Genomic DNA, 24,352 nt, shown 5'->3' with positions numbered 1-24,352 from the left:
CATCTACAGCTTATTACTTATTAGTGGGTTCGGGGCAAAGCCCCGACTCCAAAAGCGTTTTCTTGCATTCTTCACTGCAGAAACGCATTCTTCTGACATCTACAGCTTATTATTCATCAGTGAGGTTCGGGGCGAAGCCGTAACGCTAAAAGCGTTTTTTTGGCATTCTTCACTGCAGTAACGCATTCTCCTGACCTACAGCTCATTATTCATTCTATTATAAAGGACCTTTTGAATAATGTGGGAAAATATTCTAATATGAATTTATAGTCCCTTAATACATTGCAAATGCAACCGAATTGTTCTTTGAAAAGATAAGATACCCAACATATTTAGATTAAGGCTTTGAGGATCGCCGCCGAAATAATCGCGAAATAATCTAAAAATAGCTTGAAATATAAATAATTAGTATATATTATTAACATAAGTAATAAATTCGTATACAAATTGTGTGAATTCTATACTAAAATTCGTCCGCCCCTCCCCCAAGGGGGGGGGGCGGCCGAGTGGGGGGGGGGCGATCGCCCATACCGCCCCCCCCCCTGGATCCGCCAGTGGCTGTAGAATGCTTTGTCCTACATTTAAATGGACTTTATTTTATATGTAATGTAGACTGACTTTCTTATACACAGTCTAATTTAGATAGTGATAAAACAGAAGAAAAAAAATTATTTTGGTGGTCGTGGTAACCATTATTGAGATCTGCCTTTTCAGATTAAATCCTTACCAAACAGAGCACCCAGTGGGGCCACCCTGTGAGGTTGTGTCAAAAGACAATCTCTCTTTGAATTCTGGATTTGTTTCTTGCTTGTATACTGAGTGTATTTTTCAATAAGTAAATAGAAGCATGCCGTAGAATATTCGTGAAAGAGATTCTAAGTAAATAGGAACTTTGCAAGAAGTATTTAGAAAGGGACAACATGACCTGAAATCTTTTGATGTTTATAATACAAACAACAGTAAAAAGATAAAAAAAAAACAGTAGGATCCTGGGATATGTTTGTTGTTTGTTACATTCACAATTTAATGTTGTTTAGACATTTCCCTTTTTCTCTTCTCGTGTTATCTCTGGGCTGTGGTTCTGTCTACACCATAGACCAGTAACCAGCTTTCTCCAGGCTTCTCGGTTCTGGGCGAGTTTCTGCGACTGTGCATATATCTATATAATCTGCGTGACGTCTGCTTCCAAATCACGGACCAGTGTATTCCTGAGCCGTCTTTAGTTGCTCAGTTTGGATGCCAAATGTTTTATGCATCGATCTGAATGTAAAACCAGGGCCGGTCCTACAGATTGCGGGGCCCTATGTGAAAAGGATTGCGCGGGGCCCAGTCTGGGTAGGGATGAGGATAATATGTGAAAATTAAGATTTGTACTAGAAAATAAATGTGTCTTTGCATTTTATTCATACTTTACTGAGTACAAAATCAATGTCAAATTAACTTTACGAGCCATCTTTAGTAGATAGTAGTTTTCCAACAAAAAGCCGATAGTCATTCAGATCTGCTTTTTATATTTATTATCGACTAGCAAAGTATCGCTTGTGTTTTATTTTTAAGAGGTCGAAATAGATTTAGTTCAATATTTGTATGCCAGTGTGATATTTGAACTTCTTGTTTTGGTTAAAATTCGCCTTATTATTAGGCCTACATTTTTATTACATGAAAGCTGACAATGCCGTTTTTTTTTTTTATCGCCAGTAGGATTGGCGTTGTCTATATTAAATGACACCCGAAATGACAATTTGTCTGTTTTTAAGGAGGTTTGCATGAGTTTTGAGAACCTTTTTAATAATTTCAGGAGATTTTCATGACTTTGTCGTATATTTTGCAAATTCGGGAGAATTCTAGAAACCCTTAAATAATACCTTTTTATGGTTTAATTTTTTTTTTATTTGCAATTAGACTTCGCGCGAAGCCTATGAAAGTGCGGGGCCCATTGCGGTCGCATAGGCTGAAGTGGCCAAAGTGATGTCTGATGTATGACATTTAAATCTTTAAGTTATAATAGGCCTATACATAAAAATAGTTGTTTCGAAACCGCTGCGTTTAAATTTACATAATATTGTTTTAAGTACGGGAAAAAAAAAGGGAGAAGCTTCATTATAATTCAAAGTAATAGATACTATCATTAGCTTGCCATAGGAATGTATGGGGTAGCGTTTAACTTTATACCAATTTATTGTCGATATTTTTATTTTAAAATGGGAGGGTCACTTGCAACCGAAAACAAAACAATATATAGCCTGGGAACGAATCAATGGGGGTAGTCGGTGGGTAATAATAGTAAGGGTTACAAAGCAGGGAACAAACATTACGTTAATCACAAGAAAATATTTTTTTAAATACTTTTTTTTCAAAAACAAAGCTTATATTAAGCGTACCTGTATCAATTATTTTAGATCAGTCATGTAATTAAATTTGTAATAGATCTAGACTAACAATAAAACAGCATATAGTGGATAGCATCTGAATATAAAGATTGCATAGCTATCTACTGTTTCCATAGTCTAGTACTATTTTTTTCATGTTGTATGCACTAAGACTAACTCGAAGATCAATAAAAGGGACTAATTCAGCTCATACACCACTTAAGTCGAGTACAATTTCTTTCCCTTGTTTGAGATACCAAACAAAATATTTAATTAACAATAGTTAATTAACTAATTGGTTAAAAATAATTCTTGAATCTTGTGTTGAAAGTGAAAAGAAATAGTTATGGAAAATTTCAGCTTGATCCGAGATTGGGTGAGGTAGAAATAATGTGTACAACCTTTTCCACACAGACAGACAGACAGAGTGGGTTGATATAAGCTTTGTAGAAACAATGAAGTCAGCCGCATGTGCATTTAATGAAAATATCAACTTAACAGATGTAAATCAGCGAGACAAACATAAAAAAGGTAGCAGCATCTATGAATAACAAGATAAACCAAACAAAAAGTAACTATAAGACATAGTACAAATATAAAAAGGCAATACAGAAGCATATTGTAAATCGTTCTAAAACTGTAGGACACAGTTGGCCTCATCTCCTTCTTTGCAACCCACGAAAGAGACAAATATCCTATTGCTTCTGATGTACATGCTGAAAATATTGAAACCTGCCTCTGTGAACTACTTCGGGGGGCCGATTCTGAGTTTGTGTTTCCACACAAACTCTCTTGTAACCTTGCTTTTTTTTCTATCAATATTGTTTACATTACGTAAGCTACAAAGAAATAGTAAAGTATATGTGAACGAAGAGATAGTACCCAGTGGCGTAGCTACCAATGTGCGGGTGGTAGGGACGCACAGGGCACCAAGTGGAGAGGGGCACCAAAATTCCCCCAGTGTGTATTAATTTCCTATTTCCCTGAGCGTTTCAGTAAAAACGACTAATTATATGGACACGAACAAACATAAACTGTATTTTAAACATGAACTAACGATTTATAAACTAGTCATGTCGCTATTCTATTTCATCTCCGAAACTATTTCTTCAATACAATGTAAGCTATAGAACAGTTTGAATGTAATTTACTAGATTTATTTCGGACACACGGTACATGTTGTTACTACACTGATCAATGCTCTGTAATATAAAGAAGAAGAATAAGATTGGCCAACCTTTTTTTACTTCATTGTTTAGTCCATTAGTTTAATCTAGATATTGAGTCTAGAGGGTGAAAATCTGTTACATATTGCGCATGCTGTTATTGTGTATGAAATAACTGAACAATTAAAAGCAACAAAGCAAGATGAGACGGTTATCATTGAATCCAGAAAAAAATGATGAGGCCGACATCCTGAATGATGAAAAAGAAGAAAATACTTCAATACCGCAGGTTCTAGAGACTAAAGGACAGCACACAAGCATGTCTTTAGTACACTCCTCAAATATTCATACTGAAGAAGCTGAACCATCAGACAGTGTAAACAATACAGAAAGCAGGATAATAAACTCTAGACTGAACGACATTGGAGATTGGCCTGATGTCATCACAGATAATATTCGCATACACCTTGCCACTCAAGGATCTGAAACAGTTCAGCGTATGGACAGCAAATTCAGAGAGGTGTATAGACATCAAGAATCAGCAAAAGGAAAGGCTAGAAAGCTTCCAAAGGTTAGTTTTTTCCGGTAAATGTCAAACGGCGAGAAAGTTCTTAGAAAGTGGATGTGTTATTCGCCAAAAAAAAGAATCCTTATTTTGCTTCCCCTGCATACTCTTCTCAACAAGATCAAGTACCAAATCTTCATTTAAATCCAAAGATGGATTCAATGATTGGTGGAGGTTATCCCCGAAAATAGAAAAACATGAGACCAGCAGAACTCACATTCAGTCATCGCTTGCTTGGGGGGAGCTTGAAGTTCGCCTGAGAGTAGGGTATTGACAAGGCCCAAGATTTGATTATACAAGAGACGAAAACCTGGAGAGACTACCTGAAGAGAATCTTGGACATCATTCGTTTTCTCTCAAAGCAAAATCTGGCACTTCGTGGGCATCGCGAGCGAGCAGAAGAAGTGTTGGAAGGGCAAAATCAAGGCAATTTCTTGGAGTATTGGAGTTAGTAAAATTACTATCAAAGTCCGATCCACTCTTGAGGGAGTATGTGCTTCAAACTAAGCTTTGTTCCAGACCGAATACATACATGTCTCCACAAATACAAAATGAATTTATTACAATATTGGGGAATCAGCAAGTAAAACAAGCCAAATATTTCTCTATTATTTTTGACAGTACACCTGACATCTCAAAGCTGGATCAAACTTCCGAAATAAATTTTACGGTACGTTGTCATGGATAATGACGGGGTGCAAGTTCGTGAGTCTTTTATTGACTTCATCGACACAAAGGACAAGCATGCTGCTGAAATCGCTGAAATGATTCTAGAGAAACTGCGTTCGGATGGCTTAGACATAATGGACTGCAGGGGTCAAGGCTATGATAATGCTGCGGTCATGAAAGGTCAAAACTAGGGTGTCCAAAAACGTATTCTAGAAGTCAATCCCAAAGCACTATTCATTGCCTGCTCAAACCATTCTCTTAATTTAGCAGGAATTCGAGCTGCTGAAGCTGAAGTCAATTCGGTAAAAATTTTTTTGGTACACTGGACCGTTTACACACCTTTTTCTCAACTTCAACACACAGCTGGGATATCCTCATGAAAATAACCGGAACTAGCCTTAAACGTTTAGTTGAGACCCGCTGGAGCGCCAGAGGAGAAGCCGTCAAGATGATTAGGGATAAATTTTCTAAAATTATAGAAACTCTGGAGACATTAACTAGCAGAGAGGAAAATTCATCGGCTAGATCTGAAGCAGGTAGATTATTGGTTGCTATTCAGTCTTTTAATTTTCTCACCTATCTTGGATTTTGGGCTCCTGTATTAACTGAAATTAATGATACGCAAGTCTACCTTCAAAAACAAGGATTGTCTATTCGAGACTGATCACTCAAACTAAAAAAATTGGAGACATTTTAAAGTAGTAATCGAGAGGCCATCGCTGAAGCCAGCATTACCTTTGCCGAAAGCGTGTGCTCAGAACTGAGAATCAGTACAGAACCTCAAAAACGTATTGGCCATAAGAAAAAGATGCCTGGTGAGAAAAGTGACGACTCTGTACTTACACACAAAGAAGAGCTACGAAGGGAAATTTATTCTACCTTGGACAGGATTGTTCAAGAAATAATCACCCGATTCGAGCAACTTCATGATGTAGCAGATAGATATGAATTTTTGTCGCCTTCCCAGCTATTGAATCCTCAGGTCGAAATCATTCTCGATAGTACTCCTAGCGACATTGATAAAAACGAACTTCTGCTGGAGCGAAAGAGACTTCAACGGTTTGTCACAGTTTCATCAGGAGCCTCCGCACTTCCAAAACAAGGACCTGTTGAGCTCTTCAAAAAAAAATATCAGCTAGATGATTCAGTCCCCAATATCGTCATCATGATTCGCATATTTTTGACTATTGCGGTAAGCGTTGCTACATGCGAGAGAAGTTTTTCCAAACTTAAACTGATCAAGAATTACTTGCGATCAACGATGACAAATTAACGACTCACTAATTTGGCCATTTTGTCCTTTGAACAAAAGCTGGCGGTAAAAATTGATTTCGATAAAATTATTGAAACTTTTGCCAGCAAGAAAGCGCGTAAAATTCATTTGTAGTATGTTTATGTAAAAGTGAATTAACAATATTTGATTAATGAATGCATATTATTTTGAACAAAAAAGTAAGGTTTTGCAATGTTATTAATTAGTTAGTGTTTTTTTTTTTTTTTTTTTTGGGGGGGGGCATTATGATGAGGTACCGCACCAGGCATCATATACTTTAGCTACGCCACTGGTTTACACACACACACAATAAAAAGAACTCATTCTTGCTGTCGCCACTTGTGTGTGTGTGTGTGCGTCTAAGGCCATGAACTTTAGACTAAAAAACATTTGGCCCGCCAACTCAATAAACAGTCGCCGCTTATTGTTCATCGGGCCATGGCCGGCATTAGATAATTGGAGGAACTAGGCTATATGAATTTTGAGGCCTCAAATGACATAAAAACATTTTTTTAAAAAAGGGAAAAAAATTAAATTCTGCATTTTATTAAAAGTGTAATGAACAACCAGAGTAACACTGAAGACGCGTTTCGGTATTTCTTCTGTAAAAAAAAAATTGTTGTTTTGAGTCTCGTGCGAGACCCCCACCAATAGAAGGCAACATTTCATTCTTTACAAAGGTTTTGGTGGAAATGAAAAAAAGAGAAATGATCTGTAAAACTACTCTGAGAACGAGGCTAAAAGGTCAACCATAAAAGACTTCACAACACTAAGTGGCTGACATTTTCATTGTTTCGTTTTTCTAGTGGAATTAGAGCATGGAATGTGTTACCTGAGCTAGCCAGGAAAACCAGTGACTTAGCAGAATTTAGGTTATTCATGGGCGTAGCCAGGGGGGGGTTCTTGGGGTTCAACCCCCCCCCCCGAAATGGCGCGGGGGGGGGGACGGAATTAAGTGACTGATATTTGCTTTCATTTTGTTTATTTTAGGTGAGATTTTAATACTAAATCATCACTTACCACAGCACAGCCGAGGCAGTTTTGAGTTAAAAACCCGCTACCAGGGGGTTTTGAGTTTAAATCCCCCTACCAGGGGGTTTTGAGATTTAAAAAAAAACCTATCAGGGGGTTTTGAGATACAAATCCCTGTACCAGGGGGCTTTGAGTTTAAAACCCCCTACAAGGGTTTTGAATTTTAAACCCCCTACCAGAGGTTTTTGCAGTTAAATCCCCCTCTTCTATAAAATAAAACAAAAACAATGCAAACAACAATCCCCAAATTCCAACAGCACAGTTGAGGAAGATTTTGATTTTAAAACCCCATCCAAAATTTACGATAACCCCATCTTCAATATAAAAAAAGCAAATTACACACTCAAAATTCTATGAGCGTAGCCAAAGGGGTTTTGAGTTTAACCCCCCTCCCCCTTCCAGTTGGGGTTTGAAGCTAAAAAAAGTACCTCTTCAATATAAAAAAAAGCAAATTACACACTATAAAATCTATGAGCGTAGCCAAAGGGGTTTTGAGTTTAAATCCCCCTCCTCCAGATGGCTTTATCTTTAAAGTTTAAAACCCCTCCTGATGGTTTTGAGTTTAAAATTCCCCTACAGAGCGTTTCGAGTTGAAAACCTCTCTCTTCAATATTATTTTAAAGCAAACTACAGTCACCAAATTCTATGATCGTAGCTAAATGGGGTTTTGAATTAAAAACAAAACAAAAAAAATACAAACAGATTTTTTAGTTTAAAACCCCTCAACAGATGATTTGACGAAAAAACTTTCCTTTTCGATATAAAATCTAAAGCGAAATAATAATAATAATAATAATAATCTTTATTATCCGTCAGGAAATTTGTCTTACAATTTGTGCATTACACCAAACAAAAAACAGTATAACTATAAGAAACCAAAGTGTACATTCACACCAGACTCACTCCTAATTGACATGTGACAAAGTTTATACCAGATTGTTCTGATTTAATCATTGGATGGCCAGGGGAACAAAATACAGGCATGTAATTCCAGGAGCGTAGTCAAGAAAGGTTACACATTTCTACCAGTGGCTTGGGCTCCATTAATTAAGTGTGAATAGTCTTCTGCCGATATTGAAAATCATTAAATATGTCGCAACAAAGATGGCTAAGACAGATTTTAGGAGTCAGTCATAGAGATCGGGTCTAAATCAAAGAAATCATATGCCGAACTGGGAGTCGAATCCTTAGTAAGGTTGTGACAGAGCGTCGCATGAGGTTTTGCGGGACATGTTTTCCGACAAAATGAACGGCGCAAGAGGGTCTAAGTCAGTAAGAATAGCACATTAGGTTTTTGAAATAAAACTTTTTAATAGCAACATAATGCACTGTAGATAAAAATAAGAGTTGCGGAAACAGCTTGCTTCGCCCCGCGCTGTGGGAGCGCTACGAACTCCCCCAGACCCCCTTGCTAGCAAGGGCGGGGAGTCTACAATAATTAATAAACGTCTTCCGAAAGGGTCAGAATGTAGTAAAGATTAATTATGTACACACACACACACACACACATATATATTTTTTTTCGCCGGGAGGGGGGGATGTCGGGGGGGGGGAATCCCCCCCCCCCCAAAACCCTCCCCGAAAAAAAATCCTGGCTACGCCCATGGGTTATTGGTTATAATGCATTACTAAATGCATTACGCGTAGGACGTAATCACCTTCATATTGGAAGTAACGTGTGTATTATATAAGATAAGATAAGATGTGTTAATGTATATAATGTTTTCTATTCATGATTTCGGGACACTGTTGTCAGCCAACAAACGCAGATCAAGCTTGGGTGTGTCCACTCTGGACGTCGCTTAACTCTATTCCAGGTTTAGGTCGGAGCCATGGCTTCCAGGACTTCAAGCGTTGTCTGACGTCTTTAAACATCAACCAGGGAAAAAACATAAACAAAGGTCTGGCGCATTCCAGTGTGATGGCGATATAGAAAACAATGATTCTGTAAGAAAATAAATACGTATAAGTTTTGTTTTATCTATATTAATCATCTATGACAAACTATTTGTCTTACTATAGGTCTATCTTTTCATTAGTCATTCAATCAATCAATCAATCATTCATTCAATCAATAAATCAATCATTTAATCAATCTATCCATCTATCTATCAATCAATCAATCAATCAATCAATCTATCTATCTATCTATCTATCTATCTATCTATCTATCTATCTATCTATCTATCTATCTATCATTCTTTTCATCCATCTATGTATTCAATCTCACTCTCTGTATCTGTTTGGCTTTGTTTCTTTATCTATCTATCTATCTATCTATCTATCTATCTATCTATCTATCTATCTATCTATCTATCTATCTATCTATCTATATTGTTTATTTATTTATTTATCTGCCTAGTCTACTTACTGTGTGTATGGTATATTGGACTAAGCCTTTGCGTTACTTACCGAGTTTTGTGGGACTCAAAGTTAAGCTCAAATTCAAAAAGGGCGATGATCGAATCACAACACAATGCGACACCAACCGCAGCAACATACGTCTTGGCTTCATCCATCTCTGGACCAGGACTTAACAGTTCCACCTGCATTCCGCTGGATGTAAAACCGGCCCTGAACCTTCTGCGCTTCTTCAGCACTGCCACCACTGTGATGACTGCGGCAAGCGAGAGTGGCAAGAGAGTGTCCAGGAGTCTCATGGTAGCGTGAGAGTACGGGACTGAGCATTCCGGTGTAATTCGAACCTTGGCGCTACCCATGACCATGGCAGGGATGGTAATCAACGAGGCCACCCAGGGCAATGAAATGACTCCTACGGTGACAAGCCTTTGCCGTAGCATGGATAGCCACACGCTAAGCTTTAAGTCCATCAGTTGAAGAACAAATACGATGACCATTGTAAGGAGTGTGTAATTGGACACAAAGTCCAGCATAAGTTCAATGTTAATTGCTGCATAAAAATGAGAGCACAAGTGTTCGTTAGAGTAATCAAAAGTCGTCTCCAATGGACCTTCCACTAGGCAGAGCAGCAGATGGAGAACACATGTGCTGATGAGAAGCTTATTGCGCATGCGTGACCTTAATTCTTGGCTAGTGGCTATGGCAAGAAGCAACCAGAGGTTTAGTAAGGTTCCCGATACCATGACTATGACATAGAATATCGTAAGCGCAATGTCTAATTTGTTTATGGTATCATCAACTTCCAAAGCGAAGTTTGTTTGATTTGAAAAATTCATCTTGTTTATGTCTTGTTTCTGTACTGGCTTCTAAGTTTCCTTTAAAGTTACAATGTATTAATCTTGAGCAATAAAACATGTGTATATGTACTACTTATAAAAGGCATCTATGCTCTCTTAATAATTAGTAAAAAAAAAATATATAAAATGCTTGCAAGTCAAATCAAAGCCGCTTTTTCTCTCATGTTTGAGTAATTAAAATCGATTAGCTTGTCATCACAAAGCATAGAAGTGATCATTGTTAAATTCCTATGTGCCATTTACAATACGCAAAGGATTTTTCCGTGGTTGCCATGTCGTATCGAAACCCCCCTTAGTAACAGACATGCTGATAATTAACTGCCTTAGAGCAGGTGAAAGAAATATTTCTGGTCGCATGGTATGCGAACTGGACTGTCGTTCGGATGTCTGAATCTCGATGGTCCTTGGTTTATACCCTGCCAGCTGCCACCCCCCCCTCTTTTTCAGTCCTGCGGCAGGTTTTTGGCTAGACTGAATTTATCCTTAAATCTGAAGGTCAAATTTGAACCCCCCTCCCCCCACCCTAGATACGCCACCGATGAATTGGTATATTTTATGAAGGCCACTAGGTGTACACATAGGAGGAAACCTGTGAAATTGTAATAAGTATTGTAATTAACTGAACTCCGAATGATCTAACAAAAAATACATTTATAAAAGACAATACCTCCATTGTGCAACTCACAATAAAATATAATATTATTAAAAATTATTTTTGTTTTACCTCTAATTGGGTGTCGAACTCTTGCTGTTGACACATTCAGCTTCTTAATCGAACCATTCTACCAATTGGACCAGCGGGCATTGGATAAGGTACAAAGTATATATTGATTCGTTTATTACACGTAGAACTTTTAAACACTTTAATTTATTGTACATATCCGAAATCCGAATTGATATAAATCAATATGTTACGTAACAAAATACATCAACACATTGTAACAGTACGAAATTGTTGAAAACCCAGTTCAGTGGATATCGTCCAAAACTTTAGAATGTAATCTTTCCCATATAAAAAAATAGAGAGAGAGATCTTGGGTTAATACACAGCTTTGACATCCATGAGTACTACTATCTCTTAGTAACTGAAATTGTTTGGAGAGGGGGGGGGGGTTGTACAGCGTGACTTTTTTTTTCTTTACTCTGATCGCGTTAGCACATGACCAAAACAGGAATAGATAATGATCGCCTTATTACATTGAGTAAAGACATGACCAAAACAGGAATAGATAATGATCACCTTATTACATTGATTTAAGACATGACCAAAACAGGAATAGATAATGATCACCTTATTATATTGAGTCAAGACATGACCAAAAAAAGGAACAGATAATGATGACCTTATTACATTGAGTAAAGACATGACCAAAACAGGAATAGATAATGATGACCTTATTACATTGAGTAAAGACATGACCAAAACAGGAATAGATAATGATGATCTTCTTACATTGAGTAAAGACGCGTTTCAAAAAACTTACATCCCTAATATTTTTTCATTTTAAAGTGGTGTATTTTTTTTTACCTGCTTGCATACAGGCATTAAATTTTAAAAATTAGACGGTTCACTTTCAGAAAAGAAAAAAAAAAGCCTTTGCCAGAACTTTGAATGATCTAAAATATCATGATGTCCGATTTTCATTTTCTCTTCTAGTTTCTGAAATCTTAACGGGACGGACGGACGGACAGACAGACCAAACAAAACTAATAGCGTTTATTCCCCTTTCGGGGAAAAAAAAGCAAAATCAAAGCTTAAACGAAGTATTGTTCTATCAGTCATGTCATTAAGTTTGTAATCTTTGAGGTTAGAAATAGTTCGTACTTTAAGCTTTCTCAATATTCATACTTTTAGCTTTCTCAATATTCATACTTTTAGCTTTCTCAATATTCATACTTTTAGCTTTCTCAATATTCATACTTTTAGCTTTCTCAATATTCATACTTTTAGCTTTCTCAATATTCATACTTTTAGCTTTCTCAATATTCATACTTTTAGCTTTCTCAATATTCATACTTTTAGCTTTCTCAATACGCTATAATTGTATCACCTATCTGAGAAAATGTGGGGGTGAGGAAGGGATATCTGGGTGAATTTTACAGTAATCGTGTTTTTTTTAAGCATTTGTTTTAAAAAAGAACTGAAATAACCTGAATTTGAGCTTATGACCCAATCCTCCTCAAGCCGACATTCTAACCACTCTGCTAGTGAGGTGTGTATGAAAATAGAAGATTGTTTAGTTATCTATTGGGTGTTTTAAACTTACTTTAAAGCGACGACCTATAAAACGGACTAATTCAGCTTATACCACCACCTCAGTAAAGTACAATTTCTTTCCCTTGTTCGAGATAACAAACAAAATTATTAATTTCCAATAGTTAATTAACTAGTAGGTAAATTACTATATTGATTCTTGTGTTGAAAGGTAAAAGAAATAATTGTGTGAAATTTCAGGTTGATCCAATATTTTGTGTGGGAGAAATAAGGTGTACCAACTTTTTAACAGACAGACAGAGTAAGCTTTGTAAAAATCATCTTGCGTTACAGGCGAAAAATCTTACAGAAATTGATTTGCAGTGCTAAAAAATGAAAAAAAAATTATATCATATACTTTTTAATACATATCACGTCTTATATTCTGTACACGGATAATTTTAAAAAAATAGCTATTTAGAGTTATCTGCAAAACATTGACATTTGAAATAGAAACCAGTGTGTTCATATTTAGACTTTAAAAACTCGGATAAACAGACACGAAACACAGTATGCATATAAGATATATATTTTATTTATTAATAGGAAAATTACTTTTTATTTATATTATCAAAAAAACAAATAGGCCTTTAATAAATTAATTAAAACTATTTAAATTAAAATATTTACATAAAAAGTGTTGTTTACCAAACAACACAAACAAAATCCTCTTGACCTTAACAGCTTCGCTTTCTTAGGCTACACATTCAAACACACATAGGCTCAGATGCACACACATAAATGTGCATACACACAGACAGACACACACATACATTCACACATACGTTTACAGTGAGTTTACACACACACACAATAAAAAGAACTCATTCTTGCTGTCGCCACTTGTGTGTGTGTGCGTCTAAGGCCATGAACTTTAGACTATAAAACATTTGGCCCGCAATCTCAATAAACAGTCGCCGCTTATTGTTCATCGGGCCATGGCCGGCATTAAATAATTGTAGGCACTAGGTTATATGAATTTTGAGGCCCCAAATGAAATAAAAACATTTTTTTTAAAAAAGGGAAAAAAATTAATTTCTGCATTTTATTAAAAGTGTAATGAACTACCAGAGTAACACTGAGGACGCGTTTCGGTATTTCTTCTGTAAAAAAATAGTTGTTTTGAGTCTCGTGCGAGGCCCTCACCAATCGAAGGCAACATTTCATTCTTTACAAAGGTTTTGGTAGAAATGAAAAAAAGAGAAATGATCTGTAAAACTACTCTGAGAATGAGGTTGAAAGATCAACCATTAAAGACTTCACAACACTAAGTGGCTGACATTTTCATTGTTTCGTTTTTCTAGTGGAATTAGAGCATGGAATGGGTTGCCTGAGCTAGCCAGGAAAACCAGTGACTTAGCAGAATTTAGGTCATTGGTTATAATGCATTACTAAATGCATGTCGCGTGGGACGTAATCACCTTCATATTGGAAGTAACGTGTGTATTATATAAGATAAGATAAGATGTGTTAATGTATATAATGTTTTCTATTCATGATTTCGGGACACTGTTGTCAGCCAACAAACGCAGATCAAGCTTGGGTGTGTCCACTCTGGACGTCGCTTAACTCTATTCCAGGTTTAGGTCGGAGCCATGGCTTCCAGGACTTCAAGCGTTGTCTGACGTCTTTAAACATCAACCAGAGAAAAAACATAAACAAAGGTCTGGCGCATTCCAGGGTGATGGCGATATAGAAAACAATGATTCTGTAAGAAAATAAATACGTATAAGTTTTGTTTTATCTATATTAATCATCTATGACAAACTATTTGTCTTACTATAGGTCTATCTTTTCATTAGTCATTCAATCAATCAATCAATCAATCAATCATTCAATCAATCTATCGATCTATCAATCAATCTATCTATCTACCTATCTATCTATCTATCTACCTATCTATCTATCTATCTATCTATCTATCTATCTATATATATATATATATATATATATATATATATATATATATATATATATATATATATATATATATATATATATATATAATTCTTTTCATCCATCTATGTATTCAATCTCTCTCTCTGTATCTGTTTGGCTTTGTTTCTTTATCTATCTATCTATCTATCTATCTATCTATATATATATATATATATATATATATATATATATATATATTTATTTATTTATTTATTTATTTATTTATCTGCTTAGTCTACTTACTGTGTGTAGGGTTTATTGGACTAAGCCTTTGCGTTACTTACCGAGTTTTGTGGGACTCAAAGTTAATCTCAAATTCAAAAAGGGCGATGATCGAATCACAACACAATGCGACACCAACCGCAGCAACATACGTCTTGGCTTCATCCATCTCTGGACCAGGACTTAACAGTTCCACCTGCATTCCGCTAGATGTAAAACCGGCCATGAACCTTCTGCGCTTCTTCAGCACTGCCACCACTGTGATGACTGCGGCAAGCGAGAGTGGCAAGAGAGTGTCCAGGAGTCTCATGGTAGCGTAAGAGTACGGGATTGAGCATTCCGGTGTAATTCGAACCTTGGCGCTACCCATGATCATGGCAGGGATGGTGATCAACGAGGCGACCCAGGGCAATAAAATAACTCCTACGGTGACAAGCCGTTGCCCTAGCATGGATAGCCACACGCTAAGCTTTAAGTCCATCAACTGAAGAACAAATACGATGACCATTGTAAGGAGAGTGTAGTTGGACACAAAGTCCAGCATAAGTTCAGTGTTAATTGCCGCGTAAAAATGAGAGCACACGTGTTCGTTAGAGTAAGCAAAAGTCGTCTGCAATGGACCTTCCACTAGGCAGAGCAGCAGATGGAGAACACATGTGCTGATGAGAAGCTTATTGCGCATGCGTGACCTTAATTCTTGGCTAGTGGCTATGGCTAGAAGAAGCCAGAGGTTTAGTAAAGTACCCGATAACATCACTATGCCATAGAATGCCGTAAGCGCAATGTCTAATTTGCTTAAGGTATCATCAACTTCCAAAGCGAAGTATGTTTGATTTGAAAAATTCATCTTGTTTATGTCTTGTTTCTGTAATGGCTTCTTCTAAGTTTCCTTCAAAGTTACAATGTATTAATCTTCAGCAATAAAACATGTGTATATGTAATACTTATAAAAGGCATCTATGCTCTGTTAATAATTAGTAAAAAAAAAATATATAAAAAGTTTGCAAGTCAAATCAAAGCCGCTTTTTCCCACATGTTTGAGTAATTAAAATCGATTAGCTTGTCATCACAAAGCATAGAAGTGATCATTGTTAAATTCCTATGTGCCATTTACAATACGCAATGAATTTTTCGGTGGTTGCCATGACGTATCAAAACCTCTTTTAGTAATAGACTTGCTGATAATTAACTCCCTTAGAGCACGTGAAAGAAATATTTCTGGTCATAAGAATGCGAACTGGACTGTCGTTCGGATGGCTGAATCTCGATGGTCCCGGGTATATACCCTGCCAGCTGACATCCCCCCCGCCCCTTTGCAGTCCTGCGGCAGGTTTTTGGCTAGGATGAATTTATCCTTAAATCTGAAGGTCAAATTTTAACCCCCCCCCTCCCCCCACCCTAGATACGCCACCGATGAAATGGTATATTTTATGAAGGCCACTAGGTGTACACATAAGAGGAAACCTGTGAAATTGTAATAAGTATTGTAATTAACTGAACTCCGAATGATCTAACAAAAATTACATTTATAAAAAACAATACCTCCATTGTGCTTCTTACAATAAAATAAAATATTATTAAAAATTATTTTTGTTTTACCTCAAATTGGGTGTCGAACTCTTGCTGTTAACACATTCAGCTTCTTAATCGAACCATTCTACCAATTAGACCAGAGGGCATTGGATAAGGTACAAAGTATTTATTGATTCGTTTATTACACGTAGAACTTTTAAAGATCTAGTCTATATCTAGATCTAATTCTAAAGATCTAGGTGTAGATGTAGGTCTACTCTTAGATTTAGAATCTATAAGTACTCTATAATAGATTTACGTAAAAATATAATCGAAGCTAAGATAATCTATCAATAAACTTATAGCAATGTAAAATTTAATAAACAGCTTTTTTTATAGAATAAGTTCAATGATATAGATCTAGGTCTTTAAACTTAGACTTGGAAGACAATGCACAATAGTTGTCTAAAAAGTAATTTAATAAGCTCTTCAATCAATAGATTCCTGAAGGTCGAAAAGAGGAATGCGAAAACAGAGCTGAAGAAGTTTAACACGGCGTCACGTCTTTCTTAGAGGACCTTAAATCCGTAGGCACTAGCCAGGAAAAAGTTGTGGAAATCGATTACGACCGATCTATTTGGAAAGAATTCGCCACCCTATGAGAGAACGCTGGAGGAGGATCTAAGTCAAAGTAGACTTAAGTCTAAGATATATCCAAAATATGTTTTCGCATTTGATAAGGGTGCGGTCCTTTTTGTTCGGTTCTGACATTTAGCAAAAAACCAATGAAACGATTTACACGTTTGTAAGCATAAAATGAATAAAATGTGTAGATTACATTTCAGATATTTCGTAACAACGAAAGCCTCCGTAGATAGATCTAGATTTAGAAGAGATGAAACATATTTAAGATGTCAACAGGAACACTTTAATTTAGTGTACATATCCGAAATCCGAATTGATATAAATCAGTATGTTACGTAACAAAATACATCAACACATTGTAGCAGTACGAAATTGTTGAAAAGCCAGTTTAGTGGATATCGTCCAAAACTTTAGAATGTAATCTTTCCCATATAAAAAATATATAGAGAGAGATCTTGGGTATAATACACAGCTTTGACATCCATGAGTACTACTATCTCTTAGTAACTGAAATGTTTGGAGAGGGGGGGTGTACAGCGTGACTTTTTTTTCTTTACTCTGATCGCGTTAGTACATGACATGACCAAAACAGGATTAGATAATGATGACCTTATTACATTGAGTAAAGACATGACCAAAAAGGAATAGATAATGATGACCTTATTATATTCAGTAAAGACATGACCAAAAAAAGAATAGATAATGATGACCTTATTATATTCTGTAAAGACATGACCAAAAGTAGATTAATAAATGATGACCTTATTACATTACTGTTATTATATTTTTAGGTTAATCAATGTTAAAATTGTTTATGATTTCATACTTGTGAATTATGATAACTTACAAATAAAAACATATTATAAAAAAAAAAAAAAGCCCACAAAAGAGGCAAGATGGCCCATAAAAGAGGCACATAAAGCCCCAAAAAGAGGCAAAGAAAAGAGGCCTAAGGCCCAAGGATTCCTATGATGATAAAGCTAAAACTGAATAGCGCAAATTCTGAGGTTTCCTTTAAAAAAAGACATGACAAAAATGGGACAGTAGATGATGACCTTATTATATTGAGTCAAGACGCGTCTAACAATCGCGAAATGCACTAGACAACTGGAAGAAGCATCTAGAACCAGCAGGACTGGAGGTCAATGACAGTTATAACCAAGTATATCACAATGACCATTGACTATTAGAGGAACAATGTACTAAAATCACTGACTAAAATTTTAAAAATGTTGAAACAATCAAGTATCTAGAAAGTAAGGTAACTTAACTATTAGCAAATATATATATATATATATATATAACAAGAAAAACATGAAAATACTTTAAACAAGATTACAAAGAGATTTTGTGTTATCACACAATCCCAGAGGCGGCCCCATCAAATTCGCCAACCAGAAATATATTAAAGCCTTAGTCTTGTCTTGACCGTGTAAAGTAATTTTAAAAATCAATTTGGCGTTAATGTTTACATAAAAGCAAACAGTGCAACATTTAATAAGACACTTCATACTCTTCTGGAATAAGTAAAGTAGCGTTAGCTAATCACCTAAGATCAGCATGGAAACCTCCCGATACAGTTTCGGTGGCACCTAGTGCGGTAGCTCATAAATTTTCTTGAAATATGTTCCAATAAACACTATTGCATGTTAGTTTGTTTTTTTTTTGTTGAATCAAGACAGTGAGCTAATTACCTACTTTTATTGTTTTTTACTCAAATGTAAAATCACAATGTTTATGACATTTATTCAAATATTATTGCAAATTTTACAATAATATTTAATAACAAGGTTACAAAAGACAGTTTGTGTGGAAACACAAACTCAAAATCGACCCCCGAAGAGGTCCACTAAGGCAGGCTTCAATATTTTCAGAAAGAACATCCAAATGAAATTATATCAAAGACAAATGAGAGATAAGAATGGAGAAAGAAGGTTAACAGATCTTATGAAGTGAAAAGGCTCAAGCTCTTATTCGAATCCTCAAAAAAAAAAAAAAAATATTTCCGCAATAAAAAAAATGTTCAGAAAAATGAAATTTATAAGATCACTTTTCATTTTAAATTAGGTCTAACTTATAATGCATACTAATTAGCTTTTTCTCTTTAAAAAACTGCTTGCATAACAGATTTTAAAAATTAGATTTTTCGCTTTCAGAAAAAAAAAAGTAGCCGTTGCATCAGAACTTTGAATGGTCTAAAATATTGTGATGTCGGATTTTCAATATCTTTTGTAGTTTACGAGATCTAAACGGGACGGACGGACAGACGGACAGACGGTCAGACGGACAGACGGACAGACATTTCGCACAAAACTAATAGCGTCTTTTCTCCTTTCGGGGGTCGCTAAAAATTATAAACAGACTTAACATCATATAAACAAGTTTCTTTTGTTATACTTTAAGACACAAATGGTATAACGGTGTGCTGTGTCATATACAATTAAACCACCATCTAGATGTATCTAGGCATATTGGGCATATATCTAAAGATTTTATCATTGTCTTTTCCAATGTGTCTGCTTTTGCCAAGTTATAATTTTTCCAACTTGGTTGTCACCCCCAAAATGGGTTTAAACTGTGCGGACCGCACCCCTCGCACCCACCCCCAGTGACGCCACGACTCCAAGATATATCTCGACATTTTATTATTATCTTTTCCGATGTGTCTGCTTTTGCCAAATTGGTTGTCACCCAGAAAAATGGTGTCGACCTAGGTACGCCGAACCCTCTGCCCCCACCCCGTTCCAGCGACGCCACTGCTCCAATATATACCTACCTTTTCCCAAATATTTTTATTTATATATTGGAGTAGACATACTAGGAAATTTTTTAAAAAAATGAGCCCGCACAACTAAACAGGTTCATAAGAAGTTCATATTTAATTATTAAAAAAAAAAAAAAAAACATATGAATCAGTATACCATTCAATGAGTTAGTTAATAAATGTGACTTAAGATGCAAATTTTTTTTGTACCGAGGAGCGAACGTATGGATGAAAAAGTCTGTGATCTTGTATAAAACTTACATCCCTAAAGTTTTTCATTTAAAAGTGGTGCATTTTTAAAAACAAAATCGGCTTGCATATAGGCCTATAATTATAAACATTAGATGGTTCACTTTCGGAAAAGAAAAAAAAAGCCGTTGCATCATAACTTTGAATGATCTAAACTATCATGATGTCCGATTTTCTTTTTCTCTTCTAGTTTCTAAGATCTAAACGGGACGGACGGACAGACAGACCAAACAAAACTAATAGCGTTTATTCCCCTTTCGGGAAAAAAAAGGAAAGCTTATACAAAGTGTTGTTCTATCAGTCATGTCATTAAGTGTGTATTCTGTGCGGTTAGAAACATTTCATGCTTTTAGCTTTCTAAATACGCCATAATCTTATCACTTATCTGGGAAAATGTGGGGGTGGGGAAGGGATATCTGGGGGAATTTTACCGTAATCGTTTTTTTAAAGCATTTGTTAAAAAAAATAAGTGGAAATGACCTGAATTTGAACTTATGACCCAAGCCTTCTCAAGCCGACATTCTAACCACTCTGCTAATGAGGTGTGTATGAAAATAGAAGATTGTTTAGTTATCTATTGGCTGTTTTAAACTTACTTTAAAGCGACAACCTATAAAGCTTATACCACCACCTCAGTAAAGTACAATTTCTTTCCCTTGTTCGAGATAACAAAGAAAATTTTATTAATTACCAACAGTTAATTAATTAATAGGTAAATTATTATATTGATTCTTGTGTTGAAAGGTAAAAGAAATAATTGTGTGAAATTTCAGGTTGATCCAATAGTTTGTGTGGGAGAAATAAGGTGTACCAACTTTTTAACAGACAGACAGAGTAAGCTTTGTAAAAACCAGTGTGTTCATATTTAGACTTTAAAAACTCGGATGAACAAATATACGAAACACATTATGCAAATAAGATATATATTTTATTTATTAATAGGAAAATTATTTTTTAATTTATATTATCACAAAACAAATAGGCCTTTAATAAATTAATGAAAATGATTTAAATTAAAATAATATTAACATTAAAAAGTTTTGTTTTTCCTTTTGCAAAACAACACACAAGAAATATTGAACTCATCTTGACCTTAGCAGCTTCTCTCTCGTAGGCTACACATTCAAACACGCATACACTCAGATGCACGCACATGAATGTGCATACACACACACAGTCACAGACACACGCACATACATTCGCCCATACATTACACACACACACACACACACAAATAAAATGAACTTATTCTGCTATCGCCAGTTGTGTGTGTGTGTGTGCGTCTGAGTCTAACGCCATGAGCTTTAGACTATAAAACATTTGGCCCCCTTTCTCAATAAACAGTCGTCGCTTATTGTTTATCAGACCAAGGCATAGATAATTGGAGGCACTAGGCAATATGAATTTTGAGGCCCCAAATGAAATAAAAAACATTTTTTTAAAAAAAAAGGGAACGAATAAAAATCTGCATTTTATTAAGTACGTAGTAACACCAAAGACGCGTTTCGCTATTTCCGTTTCCGCTATTTCCGTTTCGCTATTTCCGTTTCGCTATTTCCGTTTCGCTATTTCTTCTCTCAAAAATAGTTGTTATGAGTCTCGTGCGAGGCCCCCTCCCCGCCCCCACCCCCACACACCATTGGAGGGAGCATTTCATTCTTTGCAAAGGTTTTGATAGAAATGATAAAAGAGAAATGATCTGTAAAAGTACTCAAAATACGAGGCTGAAAAGTCAACCATAAAAGACCTCACAACACTAAGTGGCTGACATTTCCATTGTTTTGTAGATCAGCTTATCAATAGTTATCATTTATTAACCATAAAAGACCTAACAACACTAAGTGGCTGTCATTTCCATTGTTTTGTAGATCAGCTTATCAATAGTTATCATTTATTAACCATAAAAGACCTCACAACACTAAGCGGCTGACATTTCCATTGTTTTGTAGATCAGCTTATCAATAGTTATCATTTATTAACCATAAAAGACCTCACAACACTAAGCGGCTGACATTTCCGTTGTTTTGTAGATCAGCTTATCAATAGTTATCATTTATATTTTTGACTATGTGTTTATATAGATAATGTTTTCTATTCATGACTTCGGGACACTGTCAGCCAACAAACGCAGATCAAGCTTGGGTGTCTCCACTCTGGACGTCGCTTAACTCTATTCCAGGTTTAGGTCGGAGCCATGGCTTCCATGACTTCAAGCGTTGTCTGACGTCTTTAAACATCAACCAGGGAAAAAACATAAACAAAGGTCTGGCGCATTCCAGTGTGAGAGCGATATACCAAACAATTATTCTGTAAGAAAATAAATACGAGTTAGTTTAGTCTTATCTGTATCTATCATGCACATCCACATCATTGTCCCACTATAAGTCTATCTTTTCATTGGTCTATCTATCTCTACCTATCTATTCATCAATCCATGCATCCAATCTCTCTCTCTCTATCTGTCTGTCTATATATCTTTTCATCCATCAATGTATCTTACTTACTTATCTTACTATCTGTATCTGTTTGTCTGTCTCTATCTATCTTTCTATCTATCTATCTATCTATCTATCTATCTATCTATCTGTCTATCTATCTATCTATCTATCTATCTATCTATCTATCTATTTATCTATTTATATATCTGCTTGGTATACTTACTGTGTGTAGGGTATATGGACTAAACCTTTGAGTTACTTACCGAGTTTTGTGGGACTTAAAGTTAAGCTCAAATTCTAAAAGGGCGATGATCGAATCACAACACAATGCGACACCAACCGCAGCAATATACGTCTTGGCTTCATCCATCTCTGGACCAGGACTTAACAGTTCCACCTGCATTCCGCTAGATGTAAAACCGGCCCTGAACCTTCTGCGCTTCTTCAGCAATGCCATTACTGTGATGACTATGGCAAGCGAGAGTGGCAAGAGAGTGTCCAGGAGTCTCATGGTAGCGTAAGAGTACGGGATTGAGCATTCCGGTGTAATTCGAACCTTGGCGCTACCCATGATCATGGCAGGGATGGTGATCAACGAGGCGACCCAGGGCAATAAAATAACTCCTACGGTGACAAGACGTTGCCCGAGGCTGGACAGCCATACGCTAAGCTTCAAGTCCATCAGCTGCAGGACAAATACGATGACCATTGTAAGCAGTGTGTAGTTGGACACAAAGTCCAGCATGAGTTCAATGTTAACTGTCGCGTAAAAGTGAAAGCAAAAGTGTCCGTAATCGGTAGAGAAGGAAAATGAAGTCTGCAGTGGACCTTCAACTAGGCAGAACAACAGATGGAGAACACATGTGCTGATGAGAAGCTTATTGCGCATGCGTGACCTCAATTCTTGGCTAGTGGCTATGGCAAGAAGCAACCAGAGGTTTAGTAAAGTTCCCAATACAATTACTATGCCATAGAATGCCGTAAACGCAACGGCTAATTTCATTGCGGTATCGAAAAAAGAATCATCCAAATCGAAGTATGTTTGATTTGAAGAATTCATCTTGTTTATGTATTGTTTCTGTAAAGGCCTCTTCTAAGTCTCATTCAAAGTTACAATGTATTAATCTTGAGCAATAAGCATGTATGCCTCTCTCTCTATATATATATATATAGAAGATGATTAAGGTCATATATATATATATATTGATAGATAGATAGATAGATAGATAGATAGATAGATAGATAGATAGATAGATAGATAGATAGATAGATAGATAGATAGATAGATAGATAGATAGATAGATTCGAAAAATTCATCTTGTTTATGTATTGTTTCTGTACAGGCCTCTTCTAGGTCTCATTCAAAGGTACAATGTATTAATCTTGATCAATAAACATGTATGTATATATATAAAGATAGATAGATAGATAGGCTACCGAACCTGGGTCATGGGTTCCAATCTTGGTGAAGACTGTGATTTTAAATTTGGGATTTGAATTTGGGATTTTTCGGGCGCCCCTGAATCCACCCAACTCTAATGGGTACAGGACTTTAGTTGGGGAAAGTAAAGGCGTTTGTCGTAGTGCTGGCCACATGACACCCTGCTCGTTTACGGCTTACCAAACAGATGACCTTAACATCATCTGCAAGGTCTAAAATGGGAACGTTACTTTACTTATATATATTTTATAATATATATATATATATATATATATATATATATATATTTATGTGTGTGTGTGTGTGTGTTTTTTTTTGTGTGTGTGCTTGCTGTTTAATTATTTGTTCAAAAAATATATAAATTTTTATAAAATGCTTACAAGTCAAATCAAAGCCGCATTTTATTTTATGTTTAATTAAATCAATAAGAGTGTCCTAACAAGCATTAAAGTGATCATCATTGTATTCCATAAGCTTGACCGTAAACTTCTCTAGGGTAGACTTGTACCTGTCACAATACCAACGGGTTTTTCCTGGCTGCCTAGTCGTATCAGAAACACTTTTAGTAAAAACAGGCTAAAAATGACTCCCGTAGAG

General features: G+C 36.0%; 2 protein-coding genes across 11 annotated transcripts in view; both read right to left on the bottom strand.

Annotated features, from left to right (window-relative positions):
* Positions 1–2,830: 2,830 nt before the first annotated feature.
* LOC106057826 (uncharacterized) overlaps positions 2,831–24,352 on the bottom strand; it is a 27,027-nt gene continuing 5,505 nt past the window's right edge. The window contains exons 2-3 of the mRNA XM_013215189.2: positions 9,487–10,310; positions 2,831–9,019 (exon numbers count right to left, since the gene is read on the bottom strand). Coding sequence (XP_013070643.2) covers positions 8,845–9,019; positions 9,487–10,271 — 960 coding nt within the window. The 5' untranslated portion in view covers positions 10,272–10,310 and the 3' untranslated portion in view covers positions 2,831–8,844. The remainder of the gene's footprint in view (positions 9,020–9,486; positions 10,311–24,352) is intronic.
* The window catches only part of LOC106076118 (uncharacterized), a 16,671-nt gene continuing 5,380 nt past the window's right edge, over positions 13,062–24,352 (bottom strand). For 3 of the 10 annotated variants that reach the window (XM_056018842.1, XM_056018837.1, XM_056018843.1), the window contains exons 2-3: positions 14,769–15,595; positions 13,062–14,254 (exon numbers count right to left, since the gene is read on the bottom strand). In XM_056018842.1, the coding sequence (XP_055874817.1) occupies positions 14,080–14,254; positions 14,769–15,553 (960 nt within the window). In that variant the 5' untranslated portion in view covers positions 15,554–15,595 and the 3' untranslated portion in view covers positions 13,062–14,079. Of the gene's footprint in view, positions 14,255–14,768; positions 15,671–16,305; positions 16,364–19,928; positions 22,184–22,577; positions 23,470–24,352 lie in introns of those variants that run through there. The other 7 variants (XM_056018841.1, XM_056018836.1, XM_056018839.1 and 4 more) reach the window with 6 other exon arrangements.

This window comes from Biomphalaria glabrata, chromosome 2, assembly GCF_947242115.1.
Source record: "Biomphalaria glabrata chromosome 2, xgBioGlab47.1, whole genome shotgun sequence".
NCBI classification, from domain to species: domain Eukaryota; kingdom Metazoa; phylum Mollusca; class Gastropoda; family Planorbidae; genus Biomphalaria; species Biomphalaria glabrata.
The sequence above is the reverse complement of the archived record's forward strand: the minus strand, read 5'-3'. Positions and strand labels throughout refer to the sequence as shown.